This window comes from Apteryx rowi, unplaced genomic scaffold (genome assembly GCF_003343035.1).
Source record: "Apteryx rowi isolate R43461 unplaced genomic scaffold, aptRow1 scaffold_308, whole genome shotgun sequence".
Lineage (NCBI taxonomy): Eukaryota > Metazoa > Chordata > Aves > Apterygiformes > Apterygidae > Apteryx > Apteryx rowi.
Window position 1 is genome coordinate 1,003,824 of NW_020449508.1, and position 15,949 is coordinate 1,019,772.

At 42.3% G+C, this 15,949-nt stretch overlaps 2 protein-coding genes across 6 annotated transcripts in view; both read right to left on the reverse strand.

The window, feature by feature from the left end:
* LOC112968239 (regucalcin) overlaps positions 1–10,571 on the reverse strand; it is a 24,270-nt gene extending 13,699 nt beyond the window's left edge. For 2 of the 5 annotated variants that reach the window (XM_026070276.1, XM_026070272.1), the window contains exon 1: positions 10,488–10,571. The gene's annotated coding sequence lies outside the window, so the exon portion shown is untranslated. Of the gene's footprint in view, positions 1–4,568; positions 4,590–5,115; positions 5,714–5,741; positions 7,831–10,487 lie in introns of those variants that run through there. The other 3 variants (XM_026070274.1, XM_026070273.1, XM_026070275.1) reach the window with 3 other exon arrangements.
* Positions 7,919–15,949, reverse strand: part of JADE3 (jade family PHD finger 3) — a 50,636-nt gene continuing 42,605 nt past the window's right edge. The window contains exons 9-11 of the mRNA XM_026070271.1: positions 15,260–15,733; positions 12,880–12,997; positions 7,919–11,376 (exon numbers count right to left, since the gene is read on the reverse strand). Coding sequence (XP_025926056.1) covers positions 10,484–11,376; positions 12,880–12,997; positions 15,260–15,733 — 1,485 coding nt within the window. The 3' untranslated portion in view covers positions 7,919–10,483. The remainder of the gene's footprint in view (positions 11,377–12,879; positions 12,998–15,259; positions 15,734–15,949) is intronic.

Consider the following 15,949-nt stretch of genomic DNA (forward strand, 5'->3'; position numbering starts at 1 on the left):
GCCCGCCGGGGCCCTCGGGAGAGGTCGCGGCCCCCATGCCCTGAGCAGGGGACCCACGGGACAGGCTGCTGCACGGCGCCCGCAGGCGGTTTCGGGGCCGCAGCGGGCTGCGGCGTTAAGCGGCCCTTCGCCTCCAAGCCCGCCTGCAGAGCCTGGTGCTTCACTGCTGCGAGACAAGGGCAGATAATGAACAGCCGAGGTTGCCCGAGCGCTGGCAGCTCGCTCCTACTCTAAAAGTCAAAGTAAAAAGAGAGAAGGGGAACTTCCGCTTCAGGCACTGGACAAGACCTTAAATCATCCCGACTCCCTTTCCCCTCTGAAAGGTAAAACTGTACCAAGGCAATGATGAGAACAGCCAGAAATACGCTTAGGGCAGATCTGCTATTGGGTGCATTCCCCTCCAGCATCTGTAAGATTTCCTTTCACGGGGGCCAAACTTTTGTGCTGCCTGAGGAGATTTGTTTTTTAAAAAGCAGTTTCTGTGTTCCTTCCACTTGTTGTTTTAGGCGCACACTGAGCCTTCATGCTCACTTCCAACACTGCAGATCAAGGCCTTTTCTCAGCTAGTGTTATTTTTCCCCGGTTTTCGAGAAGTCTTGGGACTTCAGCTTGCTATACCTTCCTTCACTCTCCTCCCTGTTAAGCCTCAAAAACTTCCTCCAGGGGCAAATAGCTAGAATGAAATTTCTCCTTGCATTTCTCCATTGCGCATACCTGCTTTCATACTACGTAACAATCACTGATGCACACAGGCCTGAAGTCATTAAAAAAAAAGACACTTCATAAAGCTGGCAAATGCCAGCCCTCTTCTTCAGCATCCCAAGAGGAATTACGCATATCTACTGAATCTGAGTTGAGAAGTGATATAAACATGACTTCAGTGTCAATGCTCTGTGTCCCACGTGTCTTTTGGCAACTCTGTGTGCTCTAGGTACATGCTGACTTACTCACTGCAGTTTTCCCCGCAAGCCAGTGTTTCATGAACAGTGCTCCAAAATTTGCCTCTCCCGCTAGCAAGACTCTCTGTTCCAGCTGGCACTTTTAACAGTCCTTTTATTCAAGTGGCGCAGTGAACCAGCATGGCACAACATTGCATGCTGGTGATTGAACRGCATCCGCTAGCGTCTTCTACTGGGCAGCCCAGTCACAGCTTCTGTTATAGATACCCGTTTTATCTGTTCGCTGTAGATCATACATTTACTTACTTGCAATTATCTTCTGTCAAGCATTTTTAATGGATTACCTCTACCCATACACCAGGCACTCACACTCCAGGGCTCACTTGGTTGTTTTTTTTGTTTTTTTTTTAAACATTATCTTTGGAAAGTGCATGGGCTACATGTCCTTATCCACACCTGTTTCATGCAGATGTTCATTATCTTATTGTCATCTTGCCTCAGACATCATGTTTACATACTCCATCACCTAATCCTGTGGTACTGCCCCAATAGTTAAGTTTTTATTTTACAGGTTTGCATAGCATTACTTTAGCCCATGCTTAGCATTGAATTTTCTCTTTCTGTCCCCACTGCTGTGTTGTACGACACACTGCAGGATTTCATCTCAGACCTGAGGCAAGCAAATTATTACTGACTGCCAACGAAGAAAACAAAACACCCAACCAGAAAAGTGTCACGGTTGCACTGGCTTTTTCATGTACTTTACAACAAGGGATGAAGATCCTGAGGTTTAAAAAAAACATATATATATAATATATTTATATATGAAGAATTCAATGAGAATTCATAAGTACAGTGAGAATTCAATTGTTACTTCATATAAAGCGTAGCCAGGCTTGCTGCTCTCCCAGTCCTTGCATTGGGATACATGGCTAACAGTAGCTCGCAGAAGCACCTGGCAAGTTTCACTGCTTCTTGCCGACTTAGGCATTTGCCAGCATGGTTTGGAGGCATCAAAACAAGCTGTTTGTTAGCCCACACCTTGGGAGAAAATTAACAGCCTCTCCGAGCTCCGTGTTACAACACAAACTGTCTCCTTCCAAAACAACAAATATTTTGAACTTGGATCTCTAGTTACACGGCACAGTACTCTTGGCACTGTTGTTGTTTCTATAATGGCTAATCCAGGCTTGCTGAAAGGTAAAACAGGGCAGACTTCGTGGGGAAGGAGGTACCTCCACAAAGACCCTCAGCTGAGGTTTTCTGTCCATAGAGGTTTACCAGGGAGGGAAGAAGGCAGGGAAAGTGGAAACAGGCTGCCAACAGCAGTGCTGCCTTGGGGCTTCCCAGGCAGGAGCTTCTCACTGTTGCACTGCAACCGTGACATGTACTGTGCGGCCTCCAAATCCAAGCGACAGGGAGCATGTGGTACCCTTGCCCCTTCCAAAGGAAATAGCTGATGGCTACAGAGGTGCCTGACTGGCCCAGCTTCTATTCCACCCMGTAGGGCATATTGCACACTTCCTCCTCTTGTTTTACAGGGGGTAGGAGGCAGGGAAAGAGAGGGTAATTTTTCCCTTGCCAAGGGTTCACCATGTCTTACAGACCCTTCTGGTTGGTTGTATATTATTGCAACTGATAATAGCATAAGAAATACATCTACGAGATAACAGGCTGCGCAAGATGAAGACAGTCCTTATCCAGCCTGCAGGTCCCCTGTGCCTGCCACAAGCCATTGCCTTTCTCACCACTCAGGAAATGCTCAGCAGTTCTGGACACGCAGCTCCATATCACAGAGCTGAAAAAAAATTTTCCCCAATACATGGGGGCCATAAGGACTGCTAGTATGGAGGGATGATGGACAATTTCAGGGCTTGCAAAGAAAGTGGGTTTTTTTTTTAATGCTAGTTCCTGGAGAATTGCAGTTCTTTCTGCTCTTCCTGTATGAGCCTGATCCTTTCATTCCTTATTCTTTACAGCCCACTTCTTTTATTTGAGATCTATCAGCTTTCTTATTTTACTTTCATCTCCTCCTTCCTCCCTGCTTGGGGGTCCTCATCTYTGACTTGATCCAAAATGCGGGGAGGCTGTAGGCCTTACATATGCCCACTACAAAGCACAAAGCCATATATCAGATGTCCATTTTCTTACAGCTGCCTCAGAGCACCGTACAAATGGAGTCCGTGTCAGTCCTCTTCTACAGCCGGGCAAAGTAAGGCCGAGAGGGGGGACACAACTGCACCAAAGGCACTGCAGCCCAAAGAGCCAGCATCTCCCAAATCTCCATCTAATCCTGCCCTGCTGTTACACTCATTAGTGCAACTGTAGTGCACCCTTAGGAATTTACCACCAGCAGTTAGTATTGTATTTTAGAAAAAAAATTAGCAACACTGGTGGTGGAAATTTAAGATCTGTCACTGATCAGTTGGCTGGAAAGCAAAAGTTAGCACTGCCAAGCACTTGCTTCCAGCCAAGTATAGTTTTTGGAATGAACCTGTGTTTTTGAATCAAGCTTTTATTTGTTAGCAAGCAGCAACTAGGTCCAGGAGAGTTCAAACTGCTGAGAAATCTTAATTGTTTGCTAATTAGTCTCGATGATCACAGTCGCATGTTTAAATGCTCATGCAGTCAGAACACTTGCCAAAGTATACCATTTACCTGCTTTCCAAAAGTCTCTGCAGGAGAGGGTGGCATGAGGGCATTAAACAGCAGACTCGCACCTATTGATTAATTTAGATATGACATCAAGTGTAACACACATTGCCGTCACAGGTGTGAATGCAGAAGAGATTAGGAATCTCAAATAGGGAATTTCTAAAAATGATTGCACTGAATTACCATGAAGTCATATTGAACATTCAGCCTTAAATGTCCAATTTCTCTCACAGAACTAGCAAAGGTACCCTCACTGGTTATTAAAATTTGTTATGCAGACCTTTCTGAGCATCATTTCTTATATACTGGCCATGGTCTTAAGAAAATGTACCTCACCTAAGAATGTGGTGCTATAAGAAATCAAATACAATGTTATGTCACCCATCCCAGTGAAGCCTGGTTCTCAGTTTCACAAATATCCCTTGCATCACCGCACGTGCACCTCCAATTTATTTTTCATCGGAGCACCTTTGAGAGCTAGTTCCTGCCATCCTTAGCAGTCTCAGTACGCTTGAGTGTCTAGCCTGTGCCTTTCCAGTCACGTGCTCTCTATGTTTCTAGCAGCAGGGGAATAGGGCATTCAGAAAGGGCAAACATTCTTCAGTGGAGCGTAGCCAAGGAATTTTTCATTAATGYCTTACTTTTCTGCTCTTTGTACCCCATGTGACCTGGATTTCCATTCTGCCTCCCTCAGCAAGAAAGAGTATCAATATGTTTAATGGCAGTTGCAAAATTATAGCCACAATGTTCTACGGTTAAAGGGAGCCAAAGACTTCAGGGAGAGGCAGCATCTTATATTCCAAGTAACTGATCCAGCAACAATGTTTTTAGCATTTCCAGCTTTCTGGCACACAAGTCCTTCTTCAGGCCCAAATTTGAAGCAGACTTCAAATTAACTGCAGTTTGGGACAACTGCTCTGAGCTTAGTTCAGTTAGGTTCAATCGGACAATTTGAGAGAAGTCTGTTTTCTGTATTACCTGTTTGTAACAATTGTAAACCACTACTTTACTTACACTTTAAGCCAGGAGAAGCTGTTGTAGAAGGCAACAGGAATAATCAGAACTGGCAACAGAAAGGCCATACCTATACCCAGTTTTAGAGGAGATAAAAGAACAATGGCTGAGCCATCAGTTTAGGAGGGGGGGAACTACCTGTCTGGCTCCATTCAACCATCAAATGGAAGCCTAAAATACCAGTGACCCCAGGGCAGGGCTTCCCAAACTACTCAGCACCACCTTTACAAGGTAAGAGATGGACAACAAAATATGCARCTAGATTTAGTTGCTTCAGAGAAAGGAAGGGGGGTGTTTTTAGGAGCAGGCTTTTTTTCCCCCCTTCAGACATCTCATTCTCATGCTAGGGCCTATACCTCTAAGTGTATAACCAGAGCCATTTTCCCTAAACAGTACATAAAAATTTTGTTTTTACAGGTACTATCCCAATGGATTCCTTGTTGTTGCTGGGACCACGGAAGATAAAAAGAGCGGCACGTCTTGATGACAGGCACAAGCTCAAAGGCTTTAGGGTCACCAGCTTTCCTGAAAACGTCTTCATTTATACCTTGAGGTTGTGTTAGGTTTGAAACTCTTCTGTCAGGACGCTGGCCCACCAATTTGACTGGCAGAACGTCTCCAAAGCTGTTTTGGCACTGTCCAAATATGGCTTTTTTCCCAGCCTTGCCCAGTGCTCTTCCCCAGGGGAGAGCGGGTGGGGCAGCAGCCAGGGATGAACAACAGGGCCTGGAAAAAACGTCTTGAGGATGGTTAAGTTAAAAGAAACCATAAAGGAGCCATTACAGAGCCTACCAGGAGATTTAAAACAATGCGTCAGATAAGGCGGCTTAGGTGAGGCGGACACCAAGCTTCAGGGCTGCTGAGAAAACAATGGCCCAGCCGTGGAGGCAGAGAGGATGGTGGCTCTGCCCAGCCTGAAACAAAAGACAGATTCCCGGCGGAAGGGCAGGGCAAGGTGGATCGAGGAGGCAGCCAGAGCCAAGAGCAGCCTGGTCAAACTGGAAAAGAGAAAGATTATCTGGAAGCTGTACTCAGGCAGGGAAACTAATGGGCAAACATCCCAGGCTGCTTCTCCTTACACAACAAGTAAGACAAACTTACAAGTAGTAAGACAAACTTACCTAAGCTATAGCCAGGGAGGTTAACTGTAGAAACACAAATACATGTGCATACCTGATATTTTAAAACAACTTCTAATTGCCGTGTAGCTTTTGGGAGGAAAGAAATCATTTTGTTCCAAAAAGCTGTGCTTGCAGTCACTTGAATCCACTCTGTCACATCGCACCAAAAGAGCCCAAAGGTTGTCAGATGCGTTGACCTGGTCAGGAACGAGGGAGTCCCGGGAACGGTTATCCCAGGACAGCCCCAGCAGCAGCAGTACATTGCGAAATTGCACCTCAGGAAGGGCAGAAGCCTCTTCAGCATGAGGCTGGTGTGAAGGAAGACACAGAAAAGGCAGCAGGGCTCCCCTCTCGTGAAACTGGAGCCCAGAAGTCCCTAAGTCTTCACTTACTCCTAAAGCAGCAGCATCGAGGCACTGGCATCTGGTTTTCCATCTCTTCTTTGCCCTTCCCCAGTATTTTTCCCTTGCATGCCAAGCTGCCAGCTTGGGCAAGCAGCTTCCTTCTGCTCATTAATTCACATGCCAAAAGCATGCTTTTCCAGTACACGTGTCAATTCCCAGTAGTGTTAAATCTTAACAATCATTAGGATGGCCAATATTCACACAGACGAAGATTTCACTGGATTACCTTTGCAGCTAACAGAGGCAGGTTTTAAGCATTTAGTAACTCAAGAGACAGTCCAGACAACACATACTCATCGTCTCTCTGCAGCAGAGCCTACATTCCTAGGCCTAGCAATCAGTGAGGTATCGCTTCAAAATCAAGTGTGAATTTTTAAGGTTATTTTTAATAGCATATTAAAATAGCATAATATTTTTAATATTAACATTTGCAGTCTCTCCTTCAATGATTTGGGATTCATGCAAAGAGAGCATTATAGAGATGACAAATACAACTGAAAAGCCAAAGCACAGGTTATAGCTGTGAAACATTACATCATTTTCTCTTTGGGCAAAGACATAAATCCAGAGATCATGATGCTTCACATCATGATCACTGCACAGAACCTATTAGCACTTGTGAGAGTCTGGCCCAAGTTACCATCGACAAGTAGCCAGATCTAGGTGGCTGTCCGAAACTCTAATTTGTAGACTCTACAAACCAGCAGCAGCTGTTTCCAAAACAAACAACTGAGGATGCTAATTTCCTTCCATGGCTTTGTCTTTCCCACTCCCAGCCACAACCAGACTGTACTCACAAAGGGATTGTGAGGCCACCAGGCAAAAAGTCACAAAAAGCCAGTCTTTCACTGGAAACAGCGAGAACCCCTTTTGGGAAGGAGGAATCTTGATCCTGAAAAATGGCTGACACTCCACTGCTTACTGCTACTTCCTAGTCATTTTTTCCTCTCTTCYGCATGTATTTTTACTGCCTTTTTTACCCTGCTCTCCTTTTCAGCTGCAGGACTCGTTGCTCCATTTCTCGCAACCCACCTCCAGTTCCGCTGCCACCCTGCCTACATTCCTGTGCACACGGCTTCACCACTCAGCTCGTGGCCGCAGCTTGCAAATCCCCCTCAAACGCTACCTCCACCGAGCCGACGAGAGCACAAGAGATGCTCTCCCATCGGTGGTGCAGTCACACCTGCCGCTTTCTCCCCACCCTCACCATGTGGTTTTTGGGTTTTGCCTTCTCCCTTGCTCTGGCACAGGGAGCAGCTCCTCTCTGCCAGCAAGGTATATTACAGCACCGGCCAGTGGGTGCAGCGGGAACTACAGGAAAAGGCCATGCAAAACCTACACAAAGCCTCAACCCGTGCTCCCATTTGTCTTTTCCACGCACACCACGATGGCTCCTATTATTTGTGCACATATGTGAGTTTACAAGAGGAGGGTTGAGAGGGTAGGCCTAGCTACAGCTATTCCTCTATAACTTAATTTGTCCAACCAGGGAAAAATACTCATACTAAGATAGAAGCAGGGATATTAAAAAGTGAGACCAGTGCAGCAAGTAGTCTGTTATATTTGTTCAGACAGGCAGAAATACATGCCAGATTTGGACTATTTGCTATACAATGCAAATGAGTTTAGTGTCCAATCATCACCTTTGGCATTTCTTTTTTGGRAGGCTGAAGGAGAAACATTTTCCTTGACATTTCAGCTTGTTAAAATATTGGCAACTCTGCAGAAATAATTTACTCTCGATGGACACAGTATTGCTGTTAGACTGATTACTTTAGCAACCTACCAGGAACAAAGGGTGAAGCCCTGAATAAATCACAACAAATGAAAGTACTGTTAGCAGTTTCATAATTTAATGAAAAAGTACTTGTAAAAAGGGGACATCTGAAAAAGACCGAGTCCATCTTGGAAAATTGAATATATATATATATTTATATATATAAAACAAAATGCAAAAAACACAAAAAAAAAGACAAATAAGGTTAAGAGGTAATACTTCAAACAGTTAGCCACCGAACACACAATAAAAACTAGCAAATGCACATTGGGGACAATACTTGAGAGCTACATAACCAAGGGCTCCTTCATATATCTATTAAAATCATGTAAAAATTAGCAAAACCATTGCCCAGACTGGAAACAACTGAATTAATAACCCCAGAAGAGCAGAAATGCTAGTTTTGCTGAAGCACCATTTTCCCTCCCCTCTGCTATACACTTCCGGCCATGAAACAACATCAATGCTTTGCTGACCTCCAAAGGTATGTGTTCCTTCCCAATACGAGCTCCATAAACTTTCATGACCAGTAAGAGGATTACTAATAAATACTGAAGGAGAACTAAGAGAATCAGTACTGGAATACAAATGAACAGACATTTGTTTACTTATTCTGAAGGACCCATGGCTTAGAACACAAAGCATTTCCCATTAAAATAAAGTATGTGGAAACCTAAAAGGCTACTGCATATTTACACCAAAAGAAATAATTTTGAAGATACAGCTCTAGAAAGACAAATTACACAAATATACATAAAAACAAGAAGTGGGGAAAAAAATTAAGATGCATGAAGCAAATAGAGCAGAACCGCCAAGTATAYTTTTTTTTATTTCACTACTGAAAAGTCCTCCAGCCCCTGACCTGCTAGTCCTATTGCAACTAGGGAGATTTCAAAATTTAAAACAAATCTCAAAATGCTGTTGCAATTTCCCAAACTAAAAGCAATAAAGTAAGTTAAGATTATGAAGAAAACCAAGTTGTCTTTTGGATTCTGCATAGTCATCTTTACATTGGGTGGTAAACCTTTCCCTTTCAGAAAAAATGAACTCCCCAAAAGAAAGGAGCCATTTGGCATGCCCTAGACAACCTATGTCCTATTTCAACCAGTGATGTGGGGACAAAGGATTTTGCATATTTATGAAATGTACAGCGTTTCAGAGAAAAACAGTGCAGTTACTTTGTTGATCAATACAACAAATTCTGGAAATCAGGTTTGTTTGTATTCAAGTGAAAATCCCGTATCAGATAAACAGAAAAGGATTCTCCTCCCCTCTTGCTTCCTCAAGAGTGGTTGAAATTTAAATACTAGTTAACAACTGCTGATTTTAAAATAGGTAATAAGAGTTTTAGTTTGGGAAACGGCAAGTGATCCAGAGGTTGGTAAGCAGCTTAATGTAATCATAGATCTTCAGCGATAGAAAAACAAAACAAAATAAAAAAACCACCATATTCCAAATGATGACTGGCTAAAATTTTACAGACCTAGATGCCAGAAGTAAGACTCATAAACCTAAGCTCTTATTTAGGCAACTAGGTTTGAAAACTTGTGCCCACATGAAAAGGTCAGCCAAAATTATTTCTGGTTCAGCTTATTTCAAAAGTACCAGGTTCAAACACCTCTGGACATGAAATCTCAGTTTCAAGAGGAACCTGGCATCACCGGTGATTGCCTAAATTTAAGTGTCAAATAGCATTTTTCTTTGAAGTAGTACATCTACTTTTGTAAACACTATCCACAAAATTAGCTATCTGTACTTGTTAGCTGGGTAAAATATTTACAAGTGCATCCCACAACAAGCAACTATGTACAGAGATTAAAAAACTGAAGTACTAGAAGTTGTATATTTACAAAATAAGCAAATTATTGTGAAGAGAAACACAACCTTCAGCAAGAGCAGGGAACGAGGGCACATCTAGAGGTCAGCAAGCTTGCCAGCACTGGCGATATCTGCTTCCAACCCTCCACAAGGAGCCTGCAAACGCCACTGCGGGTCTAAATCTCCCGCAGAACAGGATCGTCACTTAGTAGTCACTTCGGGCCTGATCCAACAGAGCACCCCAGCACGTGCTCTGAGATCCAAGCTCAGTCTGGTTCCCAGGGGAAACCAACAGGACTTTTCACGTGCTTAATTCTCTAACACACGCCTAAGTACATTGCTGGATCAAAGCCACACTGCAGGTGCAGTTTCAATGTCTGTATTTGCAGCCTCCTGCAACACATTACCGAGTAATGCAAGGACTCCTTTAAAACCTGTCCACTGCCACAAAATTGCCGTAACGTGAACATATTGCCTTATACAAAAGCTGGCAAGGAGGAAGCAGTTTCCTGAATTTATGCAAAGGTTAACTGCTTCATGCTTTCCCAGATGTTAACCTCTAATAAAACACATCAGTTTCTACATGACTTTGCAATAACTCAATTAACCTTCCAAAGACTGTAAGCCAATTCACAGTTGAACAAAACTACTCCAATTTCTCTCCCCTCCCCCCATTCCCTACTGCAATTCTTCCTAACGGAGGTCCTGTACTGTTTTCTGGAACCTTTTGATGCTGAGCTTTGCACAGGTACACTGGATTACACAGAAGGTGAGTTACCCCGTGGGGGCTTCTAATCACCTTTGTACTGAACTGTGAGAAATCATATTCTTTTTGTTTCTACTGTGACAATCTCTTCCAAAGTCCTTAGTTGGGCTTTCTCTCTCTGAGCTACTTCGCCTTAACCTCACTTGCTCTTTATTTTCATCGCTTTCTGCTTCAGAGTCACTCAGCTCTAAATCGGGACAGTACCCATCATTGTCCTGATACGGAGCACCTTCAAGTGTCTGCTTGCTCCACAAGCGATCTTTTGCAGCAAGTCTTCTCGTTGGCTTTTCACAGCACCGGAGGTCTTCTGTGGTCCTCACCAAACTGTTGGTAGCCTCTTTAAAGGAGCGGCTAAAATGTTCTATGGTGGATTTCCTAAAACCGCTCTGGCTGGCTAAATGAGCTGTAAGCACAGACTCTTGTTCATAGGGCGTCTGGCTAGAGCTGTCTCTCTGGCTTACATCTCCAGCCCTGCCCATCAAACCATTGGACTTGGCAGCCAGCCTTGAGTTCTCCTGCTGCATCCTCCCATTCCCAATGGAAGTCTGACCGTGCAGAGCAGCTTGAAGTGCCAAGGGTTTCCCCGTGGGCTGGCCCCGGTGAAACTCCGGCATCTGCGCAGGGCCAGAATCCTTTGCTTCGCTCCTAGGCTTGCCGATACCTCCCAGCAACCCATTACTTCGGTTGTCGTGCTGATACCTGGAGTATGATTTTGCTTTTATTTCAAATGATTCCTTTGACATCTGCATACTCCTTTTGCTGTAAACAGTGCTACTGTTGTCAGGAGAAAGTGGTCTGTTGCCAGGCTTCAGTGAGTTATTTCTGCAATCTCCTAGGGCTGATTTGGGCATTTTTAACTTCAGGGTGATCCTGGGAGGCGGGTAGAACAGTGTGTTCTCTAGTGCACTTGTCAGGGTATGGCCTATAGGAGAAAAAGGGGATGGGGCAGAAAGAAAAACACTTATTAAAAAAAAAAAAGCGTAATCATTTTGTTATCTGTAACAAGTTTTACAGTCCATTAGAAGCACCTTCAATAATAAGAAGCATTTGTAAGCAATTAGTATGAAATTATTTTAGGACATGAAAGTCATGAAAGTGAAAACTGTTCTAAATTATCTATCATTTCAGAATTTAGGTAAGCATTTTAGCATTTCCATTAAAAAACGTGTCCTTTTAATAGGGCTTTATGCCAGCAAATTGATCCAGTCTGAGATATGACTGAAGTTGTTCCAACAAAACTATAAAAAAGGTTCAGATTCAGTTTTGGATAGAGAAAAAAATGCTTCAAACTGAGTTTTAATTTGGACTTCGTTCAACTCTCTATTTTGTGTTATAAAATTCTCTACTCTTGAAAAGGCTTTTCATCCCAATTCTTTAGTTTTCATGATAGTACACGCATATATCGCCATTGCAAAGTGGCTATCAAGCTATCTAATAAGCTTTAAAAAACACTTGTATTTGTAAAGACAAAATAAATTTAATAGACGTTTCCAATAAAATTTATTTACACAAAAACACAAATTATTTTAGAGTACTGCTGCTTGCACAAAGTACTATTCTGATCTAAAACAGTTTAAAAAAAAAGCTTGCCCATAATAATGAAACCCACTTTGAGGGGTGGAGAAGAGTACAGACTTCACTCTAAACAAACTAGTTATAAAAAATACAATATGTATCTTGAATGAACATCAAGATTTTCATTTCATATAGCAGAAATAGCTGCCTTCCTATCAAAAAACAATCACATTGTAATATATATTCTTCCTCTTTTCAAATGTCATGTTCCTTATTTCAGGACACTTGCTAGAAAAATTAAGGGCAAAGTTGGTTTTGGTACATCAGTAGTCACTGTTCACTATTAAAAAACAAAGTACAAAAAATCTTTTTTAAGGAAGGATAGTAACTGCAGATCACAAGCTGAGGAATTCTTCTTCACGCTGTTCAAGCATGCAAGCCAACATGAGAACAACAATTTCTATTAGTCACTCTCTTCACTTTCACCTGAAGAAATTAACAACTGACAGCCAGCAAAAAAAACCTTTTCAGTTGGGGGAAAAAAGCAGAGTACAGGGCTTGCTGTGGGGGAAACAGCACAGCAGCCCAATGAAGAAAAAGCCTGGAACCACCACCACTTCCTATCTGTATGCCGCAGACTAGATGATCTCCAGAGGTCCCTTCCAACCTCAACCGTTCTGCAATTCTGTGATTCATAGTAACTGATAACTAATCAGCATATACCAAAAATACTCATGAAAGAAGAAACATCCAAGTAAATATTTGAAGATTAAGATGTTTTGTGCATGTTGCTAATTTAGTTGACTGGATAAGTGCAGAGAAGTTTTCAAGGCAGGTTTAAAATGTTAAAAACACTATGTAGTGGCATAAAGAGATATAGTTTAAATACATTTTACATTTACATGATTACCTGCAGCAATTTCCTGATTAATGAGCTGGACTTGCAAATTGAAGACCTGTTCATGTACTTTACTGTGAGACAACTTTAGTTTCTCTCTCCTGCTCACCATATAGCAGAGATTTCTTACCTATAGAGACAGTAACAAGAGACAATAGAAACAAACAAAAAAATTCTATGTGTAAAACCTCTTGGCAAAGATCTTAGGAATATTATTGAACATATGTAACTACCACCTGGAGGGGGCGGGGAGGGGGAAAGAAAACCAATTTCCTGCATTTTTGTTTAAAGCACCAATTTAATGAATGCCTTGAATATATTCTGCAAGACAGTGGACTATATTTCCATCTATTAGAGCGAGCAAACAAAATCCTAGTCGAAAGAAAAGCACCGTTTGAAAACCTTCTCATCTGTAAAACTGCTTCCACTACATACTATGCTGAGGATGTTACTGTAGGCAATACTATATTCTCCTGGAATTTCCATGCAAAATGCTACATAGAATGATTTGCCATTACAGTGCCACATAATTCTACTTTCAACTATTCACTTTAGTTTATAGCAGTATTTCCACCTAATGCAAAGAAAACAAGAAAAGGCACTGAAAGGTCTTGATAAAGACTTGAAAGAACTTGCAGAACAGCCAAGCAACATATGGGTTGGTTGAAAGGTATTTTCCACTTTCCACTTTCCCAGCATTCAATAAACTCTAGCTGTTCAGAAACTGGAGCCTCTCTCCCCAGAACAGAAATCCCAAGATTCCAAAATTGTTTTCATCCCAACACATAACTGAGTGGAAAAATCTTGCAGCGCAACTTCAGAAAATTTTAGCCAGGCATTTCAAACTACAAAGAACCTCCACTGAAAATATTTAAGTCAATTTCAACAAAATTTGAAGCAAACCAACAACTCTTCTAATACAAAGGAAAAGCTGAAGTGTTTTATTGGGGGGGAGGGGGATCTATTCCAGGCATATTAAGGTTTTGTGTTTTTTTTAAATAAGGATTCATATCCAAAGTGGTCCTGAAAAAAGAGATCTGAGCTCAACTTTGACTAGACTAAAGAGAACGATTAGACTGATGAGTGCAAGTCCCAGGTCCAACACTCATCTCCTTGTATTTTCATGATCTATCTCCTCTCCCCATTATTGTTTTCCCTTTTCCTACAACGCTGTATTTTCTCTCTGTTTTTCCTTCTCCCCTCTCTTCCCCGATGTCTCAGTATCACATTTAGCATGCCCAGTTTACTTTGTTACCTTCTCTACATTCACTGTCTCTAAGCACTTGAGAAGAACAGGTGATCACCAGCCAACAGAGTGAATTAATGGGCAGCCTCCAAGTGGTAACAAGGCTGGCTCCCTGCCCATCAGCTGCCAGGAAAAGACAAACTGTATGGATTCCTAAGAAATTCCTACCCTGGATTTTGCTCAAAGACTCCACCTTTTGAAACCATCTCCTAGCTGGCAATCTGATACACCTAAGAGCACAGTCAACTACTGATAAAAAGATAATTTCCTTTTCATTCTACTCAGCAAAGCCACAAGCAGTAATAGACTCAGTGGGTTGCTTTCAGACTGCTAACTACAGCACCTAAGACAGAGCTAGCCGCAGTTAAAGCATCTAGTTCCAGAGAGCAACGAGTGATTCAGCCCGGGCACTGCCTGGGACTAGTAGACACTGGCACGTTAGTGAAGAAGAAAGGTGAGTATGACTCTTGAATCAGATGTCATGGGAAGCAGTTTGAGTACATGCCAGCATTCATTTTTTTCTTCTGTGTGGAGTCAGGACTTACTGTACAAGTTAACCATCTAGGATTTTACCTAACTACCTTCAAAGGGGTGAGAAGTTCTGTTCAGATTTAATATATATTTCAGGATTCCTCAAAAGCTTATGGCACACTCAGAGAATACTTATTGCTTCCCTGAAACAAACTCATTTTTCCAAATCCAGAGTTGGCTAAGAGCATCTGGGTGTCCTGAATGTGTAAGAGTATCACTAGCAACTACTACAACTGGTTCAAATAAACACTTACTAAACATTTACTCAATCAAAGACGAAAGCAAAGAGTTGATTAGCAAATATGTCCACTGTGCATAGAAGCATGCATCTTAAAATATATAAAGGAGATACCTATAAGCAAGTCAGGAAGTACTGTTTACATATTGGATCTGTGACTGGACTGAGAAGGGACAGCTCCTGAAAGCCTCTGCAGCAGGCAATGCAGCGTATCACAAGACTGGAGTCAAAGGCCTTTGAAAGGCCTTACCAATATGCATACACTTTTTAAATCATCTGCCCATGCTTCTCCCATTCCCATTTTTTTCCTTGTCCATGGACGAAGACTTAGCTCATCTGCAGATATTTTTTCAAATCCTTACCACTTAAACTCTTACCCTCTCTAGGTCCTGCCTCAAATGCATGAACATCCTCATGCGAGTATGAATGCTATCTTCTTTTGGCTGCACCAAGCCATTTTCTTCATCCTCCTTGGGAGGAAACAAGGGTTTGTTAAAGTTGCTTTTTCGCTTTAATTTCCAGTAATTGTAGATGAAGTCTACAGCAAGTTTAGGTAGGCCCAGTTCTGCTGCAACATCCTCTACTTTAACTAGTGAGTAAAATTCCTCTTCCAGCTCTCGGAGCTTTTGGGCTCGCAAACTGGTTTTCTCACTCTCTGTTTGCTTCTGGTCYGACACACTCTTGGGGTGCTCATCAATGTCAGGCAGAGAATTCTGTTTGTTTTTGCTGTGCTTTAGACAGTACGACTTGAACTTGACCTCATCCCCATCATCCAGAATAGTTTTCATCTCTAAGCTATGCTCAAAGGCACAGGTGACGTGAAAGGCAGTGATGCAGCTTTTCACAGAGCACTACAAATGGAGGAAATAAAATAAGTCACCAACAGTAGCAACAAATCAGAAGAACAAAATCATCTTAATTGTATAAAAGCCCATTCCTACAAAAACATTTCTTAAGTATTGTTAAAAATATCTATTGCACTCTCAAGTTAGCTTCATCGGGTTTGGGGGGGGGGGGGAAGGGTAACAGTCCAATATTTCCKCCTCCTTTCAAAATAGCTACATGTA